General features: G+C 38.3%; 1 protein-coding gene across 4 annotated transcripts in view; it reads right to left on the reverse strand.

The window, feature by feature from the left end:
* myh11a (myosin, heavy chain 11a, smooth muscle) overlaps positions 1–14,758 on the reverse strand; it is a 31,295-nt gene that overhangs the window by 14,479 nt on the left and 2,058 nt on the right. For 3 of the 4 annotated variants that reach the window (XM_028017468.1, XM_028017469.1, XM_028017471.1), the window contains exons 2-6: positions 12,252–12,619; positions 11,859–12,015; positions 6,105–6,132; positions 3,110–3,209; positions 2,981–3,007 (exon numbers count right to left, since the gene is read on the reverse strand). In XM_028017468.1, coding sequence (XP_027873269.1) covers positions 2,981–3,007; positions 3,110–3,209; positions 6,105–6,132; positions 11,859–12,015; positions 12,252–12,593 — 654 coding nt within the window. In that variant the 5' untranslated portion in view covers positions 12,594–12,619. The remainder of the gene's footprint in view (positions 1–2,980; positions 3,008–3,109; positions 3,210–6,104; positions 6,133–11,858; positions 12,016–12,251; positions 12,620–14,758) is intronic. The other variant, XM_028017470.1, reaches the window with a different exon arrangement.

The raw sequence follows: 14,758 nt of genomic DNA on the forward strand, positions 1-14,758 counted from the left end.
GGGTGATTCTCGGTGAGTGTTTACCATGAAAATGATGCAGGATAAGGGGAAGACAGCATCAAATAATTCATCTAATTGATTTACCACTACTAAGGCATTTTATAGTGAGCAGTAAAAGGCATAATTACATAGAATCAAGAAAAGTCGTCTTAGTTTACGAAAACTTATTTGATAGATTTTGATGTATTAAGAATTATCCAAACATATTTTCTGGAGATGTAATTTGTCTCCAGCAAAAGTAGCTGAGTGAATGTCTGTAACCGAGGTGGACAGCCCATCACTTTGAATCGAGCTAATCCTCCTGATCAAAGTGGTTCCTTTTGTCTGCATCGAGGTCAGGAGGTCAGGTCCTCTACATAAATTTTCTTAATTAAAAACACCCACAGGCTTTAGCTGTGTAAATGAGCTAAAGCCTGGAAGAGAAAGAAGGGAAAAAAGAAAACAGTATAAAGAATTAACTCTTCATATTGATGGTAATTGATTTATAGTCAAAGTTAATTTTAAAAAAGTCTCTCTTATTTCAATCCCTGGAATTTATTTAGATCGAATATAATGTTGATGTTTCTGGAAAAAACAAACTTCTGTACCAAATGCGTCAAAAATAAAAGCCACTCTTATGTTTTAGGGAAAAGGAGAAAATACAGACCCACTGACGATGTGCTGTTCAGAGTTCAGGAAAACTAGAAAACAAAGGGAAGAAGACAGAGCACAGCAAGGTGGAAGTAAAGGAAAAACTTGCATCTCATGAAATGTAAATATAAACTTTTAAGGCAGATAAGCAGCAGGAGTCAAAAAGGAGAGGGGGAAAAAAAGGAAAAGAAAAAAACCTAAAACATTCCTGAAACTATTTCTGTTCAAACTGTGGGAGCTTCTGGAACTTAGAGGAAAGAATAACCAGGCAATATTTCCTCTAGACACCCAAAACGTGTGTGAGATTAGTAGAAAAGAAGTTACTCACTTAAAAAAAAAAAATTCACACACATAGCCTAATACAGAATATGATCACCAAAACCTTTTCCCCTCACTAAGTAAAGGCTTTTGAGATTAAATATACACCACATCAACAACACAACCAGGAAATTTACACAAAATAAAAACGTATAACGCAAAAAACTCCATGCAACAAGTGTAAAAACAAGGAAATACAAAGTACAAAAAGAAAATGTCTGAAATCTGCAGTATAAAGCATTTCTGCTCCCCGTCAGAGCAAATGAAGATCAGTAGGTTTAATCCTCGCTGAAAGCCTATCAAATCAAAAGCATGCCATGATGGGTAAAAACAGAGAACTCAACAGCTTCAAAACTTTACTGTGGCAAAAATTAATGGCACTGGTTTCAGACTCCTTTAGAAATGTCTTAGTCATGACCAGGTGCTCTGAGGAGTCAGTTTCAGAAAAACCTGGAGGCAGGCACAGCGTTTTCCCCTAAAAGCAATAAGAAAGGAACTCCATGCACACTCACTGCTGAAGGATGTTAAAGTTAATCACATAACATTTGGACAATCCAATGAGAATATAGTCTGGTCACAGGAGACCAGCATTACATTTCTGAATGGAACGTGTTTGGAAGACAAACTGGACGCAAAGGTCAAGTGACGGTGATGTTTGGGTTATTCTCGACAAGGTGGATCAAATGTGGATTTCAAAGCAAAACAGTCTGAAAAACACCAAAAGGAAGCTTTTAATTGGTTTCAAAGCCAGACAACAAAGCCATTCATGCCCCAGTCAATCTGACTAACCTGAAAAATTGTGTAGATGAATCTGTTCTTTTACCTTTTCTACTCAGTACTAAAGACATTTTCAGTAAATATCTGCTACACTTCTATGCTGTGTGACTTCACTTAATGCACCCAATTTATGGAATATTTTGTTTTGATGTGATTGTGACAGATCTGGTGCAAGTTTCATGCCAATGGACACATAGAGGAAAAATAAAATAAAATCTCTTTACTGAGAAAAATGTGTTTTTTTGCTTCATCAATTTAAATGAATCCTTCTTTTTTGCACCTTTTTGTCTTTAGGTAATGAGCCATGGCATAACACTTCCAGAACCTGTCATGAAAACATAAGATAAAAAAAATAAAATCTATACCGTTAGAGGATCTGTTAAAGAATTCTATGATATTTGGTAGTCATTCATATCTTTTGTTGAAATAATTTTTGCAGATAAATTTGTGTAAAGGTCAAATGTTGGTTGTTTCACTTGTGCACAAACCTGTACCTTGCATGGGCTGTTGCATGAATACAAGGTGGATTTATGTGGGGGTAATAAATCCGGTGTAGGAGGGGTGGGACGGATTTCTGCTGTGTGTTAATGTGTCTTTGTCAGTGTTTTATGAGGTCTATGTAAAAAAACAATAAAAAGACATTAACCAAGCACCCCCCCCCCAAAAAAAACCAACAAAAAAACAATAAAATCTGCAACAGAAGAGTCAGTGAACACTTCCTATGTACCTCACAGGTCGATTATATGTTTAGGAGTCAAGAAGTTGTTGGATTTTGACAGACAAAAACAGGAGATGGGCATGCTCACACTGTGCTCGATGATCTGTGAGAGACTCTTTCACTGCTGCAGAGAGTTTGGTTTAATCTCCAGCAGCAGAGAAAAACCATCAATTTGACAAAAATCCTGTCTCAGGGAAGGAAAAGGGGCACGTTCATCACTGCGTGTCAGTACTCTACTAACCATCATGCAGTCTGAACAAGCCAGTCGCCAGAGTAAAAAGTTGGATTTTCTTTTAGGAAGACTTCCAGGAAGCATGCCAACATTTTATTCCAGCGAGGAGGCTGTTCTAAATAAGCTATAGCTAGAGTGAGACATGTTGAAGAAAATACCATCTAATTTTAGAAAACTGGACACCCTGGATGTAGAACAACACCTATTTGGTGACACTAAACTTCATGCACTTTTCTAACAAAACACACAAATGGCACACGCAAAAAAACAAAAACAGCACACTTCAGGCATTCCCCTTTACTCACGTATGCAAACTGTGATCCTGTTTGTTGCTATTTGAAGGAAATATACAGAATTAAACTGGGCAGGTTTCCTTTAAGAGTGAGGGAAGTGACTGACAGATCCTAACACGGGTTCTTCACACAGATACCTACAGCACTGCTGTCCTTTTTGCCTTTGTGAGACGAGGCCACAACAGCCAGATACTGGATGACCTTCTTGGTGTTCTCCGTTTTCCCGGCACCAGACTCTCCTCTGAAGAACGGGGAAAACAAAGAAACAACAGGATTAACAGATCCCAGAGGGGGGGGGGGGGGGGGGGAAGAGAAAGAGAGAGAGAGAGAGAGAGAACGCACCATAAGGATAAATAGAACTGACAGGATTTCTGTTCACAGTTCAACAGTCCAGTTTAATTTGATGGGAATCATGTGCTGCAGAGATAACTTCACCATGCCTGACCCAAAGTAAAATCTAACTTGCCGTTATGTAATCTGATCCTGGTGGAATTTTTCCAAGTCTGAAAATTCAGCTAATGTGGGATTATTTAAATTATTTCAGTCTTTTGGTTTAGCAATAAAACAGCACATGTAGGGATCAAAGTGCAACTGTTTACCGACACCAATCATAGACGTCAGATCAAAATGATGCACATAGTGGTATGAATCTTATATTTGGATACAAGCCACTTTTCAAGTCACAAAAAGTCAAAACATGGTTTTGGGAATCAAAAACAACCTGGAATAACTCTGCCATGATACAATAACTCCTGTAATATGAATTGGCAGAGATTATTTAAATGAGTTGTTGTCCAACCAAGAACCTCAAGAAATTGGCAACAAGGTTGAGATTATTCCAGAAACTTGATGTTTGCCGGCTTTATTAGTCAAATGGTTTATATACGTGGTTGAGATTATTGTCCCTTTAATATAATGTTACGGTTTTAACCATCTGACTCCATCTGATGAAGAAAATCGCAAGAACCACTAGCAAAGATTGATTGAAAGGATGCCAACACCTTCAGGCTTGACTGACATTTACAGAAGCACATGGACAAGGCAAATGTTTTCTGCAGATATTTTTATGTTCAGAGGAGACAAAGATCAGGTGTTATTAAAAGCTGCAAGGGTCACAATGACAAAATAAATGTTTTAAAGAGTCCAGGTGGCTTTCAAACCTTAACACACCATATCAGGCAGGCCAAACTAAGGCTTGTTACTGGTCACTTATAAATCTCTTTTGGATCCAAGTTAAAGTTATGGGAAGGCCATCAGACCGCTCTAACCTGAAGTATGTGCTGCTACACCTTTTTAAAGTCACTCAAATGTTTTCACAAAGCAACATGGACAGATTCTTTCCCTCCACACAACAAACTTGGATACAGAAGTCTGATTAAACCCAGAGATGTCAGGCAGAGTACACAGGCAAGCTTGTTCAAGGGTCCTTAAAAGGCACGGGAAACTCTGTGTGTTGGGGTTTGGCAGCTCCAAGAGGAATCTAACTGTGGTGTCATGTTTAGGCTGAGTAAGGACGTACAACATCCAGACTCAGGCTGCAGACATTTGGGAATACAGATTAAATGCATCCAAGATTTTCTCCTGTTAATTGGTGACTTATCACTTGAAGTGACTTGACATTTCCAGCTTACCATCAGCAGCAACTTTATAATTATGTTCAAACTTGTGTTGAGAAATGTTTATCTTGCCTCTTCTATAGAGTTTTACGGTGCCTTTCAAAGAGGAAAAATATCCACATAAAAAACCCCCCAAAACTATTTTTAGACTTTAAACAATATGCAGACAGACTGTTGAGAGTCAGAGCACAAATATGGTAATATACAGCTTTGTTTTTGCTTTTTCAGATAAAAATAAAAAAATAAGTAAAATATTATTGGGGGGAAATGTGTGTGGGAAGCTCCTTGTACTTTATACTCTTCATAGATTTCACTCTCATGTCCTCCCCTGGCCTCTATTACATTATTATATGTCAACATCTACAAAATGAATTTACTATATTTCTAACCATTTTCCACACTAAACTGAGTAGAGGGATATTATTTAATAAAAAACATCTCCTATTCCACTTGTTACTCCAGAACTGTAACATTAACTTGTTGTAAAATATCACACAAGACCCAAAAAAACCAGTGAAACTTCACAAATGTTCAGCGGTTTTAAAGGAGAGGCCTGTTGAGGTTTAGAAACCACGATGGTTGTTTAAATATAATGTTTAAGACAAGGTACAGTTCAACATCTCCCTCTAAACCCTTTTCATTCATGCTCCATACAAATTTCCCTTAGCGTTAAACATCTGATATTTGGCTGCTGGTATAGAGTTATCTAAACTTTTCCAGTTTCCCTCTGATAAGGAAGCATAATCGCTGAGGAAATTGCTTGATGGGAAAGAATGCACTGCATCCTGGTTGCAATAAATTAAAAGCAAAGATGGGGAAAGCCTTTTTCTCTCAGCTGGTTCAGGACACCGGGAATATTTCGGTCCAGATATTGAATGAAGTTATGCAGTCAGATCTGTCTGAGCTCACTTTGAAAATGGAAACATTAATTATGCATTTTATGTAATCTGTTGACGTGTGCATTTCATTTGTACAGCTCATATCCCCCAGTCTTTACCTTAAGTAGCTGCATGCAACACACCTGTACTGGAACTGGATGAAGCAAGGATATGACATTCAGCTTGAATGACTAATAACATGATAAACCTCTATGATTATATCTAAATCAATTTTTTTAGTAAATAAGCAAGCCAAAATTTAATTAAAATTAATGCACCGAGTCCAATTGTCTCTGGATGTCTCTGCAACTGTTCAAAAATTCTCAATAATTTGTTTTGCTCAAATAAACAGAGATGAGCCCAAACATTTGGAGAGCTAATCTTGTTCCCCATCAGAGTTCAGGACACACTTCCGGACTAAATCCCTGGGTGACAAGCAAGGACACGGATCTCCCAGAGAACTGCAAAACCTTTAGCATGAATAGAGGAGAAAGGAGTATTCATTTACTTTTTTGCCGTTTCATTTATTTTTGGCTTCTGGTTTAGATCTCTGCTTGCATCAGCATTATGCGACTCTTCTGTGACATCAGGTCACATAACACAACATAAATGCGAGAGACATTTGGAGTTTGTTTCACTTACGTGCAGAGAATGGACTGGTCCTCACGATCTGCAAAATCAAAGAGAGTGGCAGGTGACTCAGCAGCATATGAACAAAGGGATGAATTCAGTTCATCCGCAAAAGAACTAAAACTAAATTCTATTTGGGGCTTATACACCAGCTGGTAGTAACGGAGGGTCTCGTTTCAGTTCACTGATGTGAAAAAGGGTCTGAACTTGCAGTGGTGAGAGAAAACATTTCCCCTCAGACAGATTTGTTATTTTTGGTCACACTTGAATGTTTCAATACAGCTCAGTTTATTTACAGATCACCAATTTGTAAAACAAAACAAAAAAAAAAAAAAACACCCATCTAATAGAAAGGCCACATTGCAAAAGAAAAAAAAACAACCAATATTCTCTTTATATAGAGATACAGTCAATTCAGTCCAATCATACAGATTCAATGTGACATCCATGTGTTCCAGTTCAATGCTAGATAAATTTGTTGGTAACGGAGAAAGTTACAATCACAAAATGCACACACTCTTGATCTGGTCTGCGCTTGACTGGTAACTTGATAAAGTAAATGTAAACAAACCACACCACCCATCAACTACAGTCTGGTCTTTTTTTATCCAGAGTTTCCTTGCACTGTACCAGCTTGCATAAATAACCAATCACAAACAGCAAAACAAAAATACTGCACCAAGAAGCAGACATAAACAAAAACAAAAGAAAATTTGATATAATATATCTGAATTTTGTACACACATACAAATGCATACTCAGCATTGTCTATTTTAGATAACATTTATTTCAACTTACTTTACCTTTAAATGCAACTAATATTACAAAAACAAAACTCAAGTATTGTTTTGTTGGTTGTTAAACTTTGTGCCAAGAGAAATTTGGAAGTAGGAGTCTGTAAGAGGGCAATTGTTCTTGCAAAGCACTATACATAAGTCACTCCAAATAAATAGATTCGAACTCTGATACATTCAGTTCAGCTCTGTTTCTGATATGCAGCTGGATTAGTTTTACAGCACTCTAAAATTGCTCTGGTGTGAAACCTGAAGTTCAAGTAGTGTGAAACTAAAGTCATACCACAACAGTTTTTATCTAACTAATCTGAGCGATAATTCATTCGATTCAGTCCCTGTATACAAAACACCTCCAAGCCCGATGCTGAATAGCCAAGAGCAACTGCTGCAGCAGGAGAATCACTTCATTTAATGTTTACATGCCGAGTCAAAAACTAAGTTTCTTCCCAGATCTGCCCCACATATAAGACAAGCCAGTGCAGACGCGGTTAGTTAGTGCTAACTTGACTTTGGCCACTTCCCTCCATTCCTCGTAGGCAGTCACAAAACATGCAGCCGGTTCCTACTCTGCACTTCCTAATTAAGGCAGAGTGAGAGGGAACGTGCGACGGCCAGATAAGCGTGTTTTTGAACACTATCCAAAAACACCGCTCACTCAACAAAACCCAAAAGGGAACAAAAATGCTTAAACATGTATATGACACAGAGTCAGACATATGGAGTCAATATGATTGTCAAAAAAGGCCAGAGATCTTTACACCTGTAAATATAGTGGGAACACAGAGGAATAAAATGGTTTTCTGCTGCAATGAGACAGCAACTCCCTTCTGGGAATTTCACATTTTTATCTGCTGCACATCAAAGACTGAAGGGTAATTTTGGAGGACTGGGATCTCAGCCAAGGCTGAATGTTTCAAAGCTTAGGAGAGTTATCTGAATTTGTGGTAGTTATGCATCAAGTTGACTCCAACATGAGAATTGTTCCTACTGGACTAGTCAGTGTGAAACATCCCGCTTCATTGGTTTCAACTTCATGGGAAACACAGCCAGCATTAATGCCGCATAAATTTGCCCTTAGGAGCAGATTTATGTTTCATTAACTAAGAAATGTAAAAATAACTAAGCTGAAACTCACATTAAGCATTACTGGCCATCTTGGAGGAAAAACAGCTTCTTTTAGGCACCATTTTCAAAATAGAAAGCCATTCTAGTCAGGCAGATACTTGTTGATTTCCTCAAGTACAACAATATCTAGAAGTTAACAAACCATGGAGAAAAAAGTAATTTCTGTCCTACCATCACAAATGGAAGCTGGTGGAAAAAAGACAAATTGTATGTGTGGAAAGATACTTCTTTCCCAGGTATGGTGGAGGATCTGTGACAAAATGAGGAAGTTTCTCTCCTAAAAGCATGGGAACCTTCTTCGAGAGCTTGGCCCCAGACTTCTACACATAGCAAAACATTTTAAATAAAAATCTGGTGAACTCTGCCAGAACATGAACAGGCAGTCACTGTATCTTTCAACAGGATAATAATCCAAAACTAGGCCAAATCAATACAGAAATGGTCTCTAAACCACAAAGTTCAACCTTTTTATAAAGACCTCTTACTCTCCATGTCGAAGAAGACCTGAGGGCATAAAAGGCTTAACATAACTCCTTGCGTCAATGGGAGCAAGCCAGCTTAACCATTTTTAGCTCAGCAATACCAGAGGTCCACTCAGAAATGCACAACTTCCAATAAAGCCACATAGGGGGCGATATTCTGCAGGTTTATACACTCCCTCAGAAGAGAGAGAAAACAAACGAACAAAAAGAGTAAGGGGATTTCACGCCGCAATATCACTATGTGTTTTTGACCCCAGTTTTTCCTGCGATAACTTATCCACACTAAGAAAGCAAATTTCTGCTTGTGGCACCTCTGTGACTGCAAATATTATTTCCCTTCCATTCATCATATATACAAAAATCTGGGCTTTCTGTGGACATCCGCAGAGACCTCTCACGGACCCCGGGGGGCGGGTACAGATGACAAATTTTATTCACACGGTCATAGAGCACATTAGGAGGTATGAATCTTGGGAAATCTTACTGGAGAACATGTACTATTGGCAACAGGTCAGGTGAAAAGATGATTTAAAAAAAATAAATGCATAAAAAAGTACTGTTTTTCCTAATTTATGGTTTTTCTTTAAAACATCTTTACCATAGGTCATATTGAAAACATTATTGGAAAAATTACTTAATACAAAGTGGTGGTCCATAAATTAAATTATGCAGAAACTGTAATGCATCATCAGTCCTAAACAAATGTTTATTCTGAAGTATAAGCATAAAGTTAAAACAAGTTTTTTTTCTGCTTTAAACATGTACATTCCTGTAAGGCACACCCATAAACTGAGTCCTGAGCTGTAATGGTGCTTCTGCAAAGGATAAATTGAAGACATATAATCCAAACACCAGCAGAAATACCAGTCAATCCACCCATTTTCTTGTTTACCTCCACCACTACAGTGTAAATATGAGCTCTCACATAAACACCAACTTCCTGTGCACTGGTTTGTCCCAGGAAGTCTTGGATTAGCAGCTATGGTTGATCAAATTTGATATCAACATAAAACTGTGAATGTTTTTTTTTTATATTTCTTACAAATAAAAATCTGAAAGGTTCATGGTACAAATGTATTCTGCCCCCTTTATTTTGGCTACACTAAATAAAACACAGTTCCTTCAGTCAGAAGTCACCCACCCACCCAGGTCTAACTTTATTGCTGATGATCTGTTAAGGTCTCAGTGGTTCATTAGAGAACTGTAGTGTGTAAAGCATTTGTTCTGCAATTAGAAAGTTTGTTTCCAGCCCCATGTCACAAAATGATGTGCCATTGGGCAAAGCACTTAGAGAAACATCTAAGAAGTTTATTGCTGCTCTGGAGGTGTTGCAAAGATCCACAGCTAAGCTGGGAGAATTCATTGACAAATCCATCATCAGAGACTCCACAAATCAAGCTTTTATGCAAGAGCAGAAAGATGGAAAACCACTGCTGAAACAGAGCCAAACAGCGGCATCCCTAGTTTACCACAATTGATGAGAGGAACACAGCGAACATGTTGAAGAAAGTTTTCTGTGCAGATGTAACAAGTTAGAGTTTAGGCAAACTAAAGCTGCACATAGCTCTAAATACAACACATGGTGGTTCACCTTCCACTAAGACGGTTATCCTACTATGTCAAAGAAATCCCTTAGATAACATGTTCATGTGTTTGAATGGCCAAGTCAAAGCTCAGATCTAAATCCAATTGAGAATCAGTAACAAGAATTGGGGGGGGAAAAATGAAAAAAAGAGCATTTTAAGAAGAATTTATAAGAACTTTAGTCCTCAGATGTGCAACTTTTGCTGCTGTTAAGTTGGTTCTCCAAAAGTTTTCCCTCAGATGGGATTTTTCAGATTTTTATTTCTGAAAGGTTAGAAAACCACATTCCAATTCCCTAACACTTCCCAATTAGGCACTACTGTGTGTTGTTTTGTCACACTACGTCCCAATGCTGTTGCTTGTGATTAAAATGAGACCACATTTAAAGGAAGTTCAATGGATAATGAATATCTTTGCAATTTATTTTAAGAGAGGACATTAGATCATTTTTTAAAATACCTGTATAACTCACTAAAAATGTGCAAAAGTAAAAACAAAACTGAAAGCTGGCATAACTTGCATCTACTTTTTGACGTGGCCGCAACATCTATTATATGCAATCAAACAGTTCTTTTACAATAAATAAATAAATAAATGAACCAACGTCTTACATTTCCTTTTTGGGTAATAATTTTCTGCCACATGTACAGTCATTCTGAATGGGAAAGCTCTAATATTACACAGAATGATTCAACTTTGGACACCGTTAAAACTGCAAACCATCCTTCATAAGTTTCTTTCAAATATTCTTTGTCATGAAGAAGTAGCAGCAAACTGAAGGGGAGATTTTGGAAGAAGGAAATGCTTTACTGCCCTCCGCCCATCTCTCAATCCAGATGTCAACTCCTTTGAGAAAATGTCCTCATGTCAACATGAAATCAAGTGGTGCAAAAGCCCCCTGGAAACAGATTCTGTGGGAAATGAGCTGTTGTGAAATCGTATCACTGCAGTTTGAGCCAAGAGCCATTTACTGTAAGCACGATTCTGCCAAGGCCACAGTCGTCACCTCCAGCTATGAAAACTATGGATTATATTTGATCCACTCTAGTACAAAATGTTTGCAATGAACTGCATTGTTTAATATTCAAAGTTATACAAAAGCTAATTTGTAAAGCTTTTATTTAATTTGAAAACTTTCAGGGTCCAGCTTAAATATTTTAAAACTCTACACAGATCAACAAAATTTGAACAAAATATCAAACTAATGACAAGGTTAATAAAAACATAGCATAAGTTTTTTTTGTTTTAATTAAGACTCATTTAGAATGGGTTAATCTTAAAAACTACCCAACCCACAGAGGTAAAACCAAACATATTTACTCATAATAAACAAGGTATAAGTTGTGACATATATAATGTAATATTTTAAAAAACTGACCCTAAACCTAATTTGCCTTAAACCAAAAACAGCCTCTATATTAATAAAAAAAAGTTATTTTGTTACACAAGTTATAAAAAGGTATCACTATTCAAAGTATAAATCACTCAGTATGACGGTTTTTAAATAAACTGTTAGAAATTAATAAAAATATTCAATTTCACAAACTGAATACATGTTTTAGAAATCAACTTATAAAACAATATTTTATTGTCAATATTAAAGTACATCAATTTAATATTGACTCGTTTAATTCTGATTCAGAAGCTGAGTAAATCCCAGGCGATTCATCAAAAATAATCCTCCAGTCAAAAGCCGAAATGGACATTTAAATCGATTCTAACTTCACTGCAGGGACTTAACGGAGTGACAGACAGAGAACCAACTGCAGGAGAAATCCTACCTTGCATCATGTTTCTGTAGGCATTGTCAGCTATAGAATAGATATGAGGGGGGACTTCATGCCGTTTCTTCCCTTTGTACATGTCGATGATCTTCTCGGAGTAGATGGGCAGCATTTTATACGGGTTCACCACCACACAGAACAGGCCAGAGTACGTCTGTGAAAACGCAAAAATGCCACATTCAAAACTTGGAGGATGTTTTTGCCTTCATGGCTGTTAGAAGACAGTTAGTAAGGAAATTGTGTTTTTGTAAGAAAATGTGTTCATGTAAGGATACTTCAGCCAAAATAAAGCCAAGATATTATAAGTGTCTCCTTCAGATCCAGGTCAAGCCAATATGCACAATCAATAACACTCAGAGGCAATTTGCATTTTTTCTTTAGCGTACTTACATAAATGAGCCCGGAGAAGTACCTCTCACGTATATTGTGCAACACAGAGGCTTCATTAAGGCAGGTGAGCTCGGCCATGTCCTCCACCTTGCTGAACTTGGGCGGGTTCATCTTCTGGATGTCGTCCTTGTTGATGGTTGCCTTCTTGCCGTTATCAGCCAGCTCCACCAGCACCTTGTCGCCGTGCTCCTCCTTGATGCTGGCCGCCTCGAAGCCGTGCCTCTCCGAGGGGATCCACACCAGCTTCTTGGCCGCCCAGTCGGCCTGAGCCATGGGGCTGTTCAGGAAGTCCTTATCGACGAAAAGGAACTTCTCGTCCTCTGTCGGGGCCTTGCTGGACATCTTGGCTAGTGGTGGAGGGCCAGATGCTGAAAAGAATCGGTGCATTAAATGTTAAAAATGGATGGCACATGAAGAAGCCATGTTACAGTCGAACGAAACCATATTTACGGGATCACAATCGAAGTGTAAAGGTTCTCATTTGAGGATAGAGAGAAAGAATAGCGTGAACATTGGAACAAGTCCTTTCAACTTCTTCATATTTTCCACAATGCATTCAAAAACATAGCTGTATATTATTGTAACTGTGTGCTAAATAAATGTTCTTGCAAACAAATATCCAAATATAATGGTGACTCTGGAGGAGCTGCAGAGATTCACAGCTCAGGAGGGAGAATCTGTTGATGGCAGAAATATAAGTTGTGTATTCCACAAACCTGGCCTTCAAGTAAAACCATGAGCAACATCTCAAGTTTCCATCAGCCAGGTAGAGAACACAGCAAACATATAGAGTCGGATGCTCTGGTCAGATGGAACTCACATTTTCCCGATTAAAGCATGGTGGTGGGATCATTAGGTTGTGGGGATGCTGGTGAGCACTGATGACTCATTACTGAAAAATAAACTTGTATCAAACAACTTGAGACTGAGATAGAGGTTCACCTTCCAGCGGATCAATGGCCCTGAGCCTTACAGCCATAGTTACACTGCGGTGGTTTACATGAAACTATTTTCCTCTCTTAGTCAAAGTCCAGATTTAAATGCAATTGGGAATGAATGCTCCCCATCCAGTCTGACTATCTTTGAGCTATTCTGCAGAGAAGAAATGAGATGCAGCCATAATTGCAACAAAAGGAGGTTCTACAAAGCTTTGACTGAGGGGACCTAAACACAAATGATCAGCACACTTTTCAAATTTTTATTTTCCTTTCTATTCATATATATTACACAAAATACATTCAAGCTTTGCAACATGACAAAATAGAAGATGATAACCATGAATACTTCTTCAAAGAACTGTAATCCAGTAAAATTATGTCTTGCTTATAGCTAAAAGACAAAATGTTTTTTTTTGTTCCCCCCCTCCATTAGGGAGTTTCAGAAGGCAGCCATTCTCACGGACGTCCACCTCCCTCTCGACCCCACACGTCACACGGGAAACGAACAAACAATTCCCCTCTCAACTGCCGACATAACGACTGAGGCTGGGAAATTGGTTTTAATTAACCTCACAACATTGTGTCAACAGATTTATCTGAAAGACAACCCAAACAACTCATACAGAGCGACTTGTTCTGCTACTGAACCATCGAGTTCCTCTTAAATTTAATAACCACCATTTTTTTTCTCCCTGTCCCTCCATATCTCTCTCTCTCCCTCTCAGTCTCCTGCTTAGGGAAGCTTCAGTCTCGTGCTGTGATGACCATATAAGGGCTCCTTCTCTGGAGCAGGGCTCCTTTCTGTGGACCTAAACAGCAAGGCAAGTGAATTCCCAAACAAAGCCCATATAGGGAATAGTATGTCTCTGGTCGGCTTGTCGTTTACTGCAAAATGATAACAGCGAGGCAGAGAGGCTGAGGGGGCTCAGGATTTTAACAGCCATGCTTCACATGGGCCCCTGTTGGAATTCATTTTTAAATGTTGCAGTCAGTGGCTGCATTGTGAGCAAGTGTCTGGCTGTTACAGAGACCTGCAGAGGAAGGCAACTTATAACAAACTAGAGTAGCTGCATCCTTCTGGTGCTTTGTAGAGAAAGTAAGAGTATAAGGCAGACAGGCGTCTACAGTGACTCCCATGCAAGGTGGAGCAGCTTTCCAGCTTTGCTGACTAAAGAAGACGATCTCTGCTTATTATTACCCTTCACACAAAATGTGTAGCATAAAACTAACTCGACCATCATCATTGTGACACATGGTAGTGGTAGCATCATGCTGTGAGGAGGTTTCTCTTTAACAGCAAGAAGAAAGTTGATAGGGAAATAGATTGAGTTTAATTCAAGAAAACCTGGAGGAAATCATTTCTTCCATGAGGTTTCCATTCCTAAGACTGTATGAACCAACAGTGTTTGGGTATAAAAGTGATATGGATCCTATTTTATAACATTCTCATCGGATTATCGTCTAACTGAACACAACAGAAATGAAACCACGGATTTGGTGAACTGTTTGTTAAAGACCCACTTCTCCATCACAGAAGCATCAAATTTATTAAACAATTATCAGTGATAT

This window comes from Xiphophorus couchianus, chromosome 5 (genome assembly GCF_001444195.1).
Source record: "Xiphophorus couchianus chromosome 5, X_couchianus-1.0, whole genome shotgun sequence".
Classification (NCBI taxonomy): domain Eukaryota; kingdom Metazoa; phylum Chordata; class Actinopteri; order Cyprinodontiformes; family Poeciliidae; genus Xiphophorus; species Xiphophorus couchianus.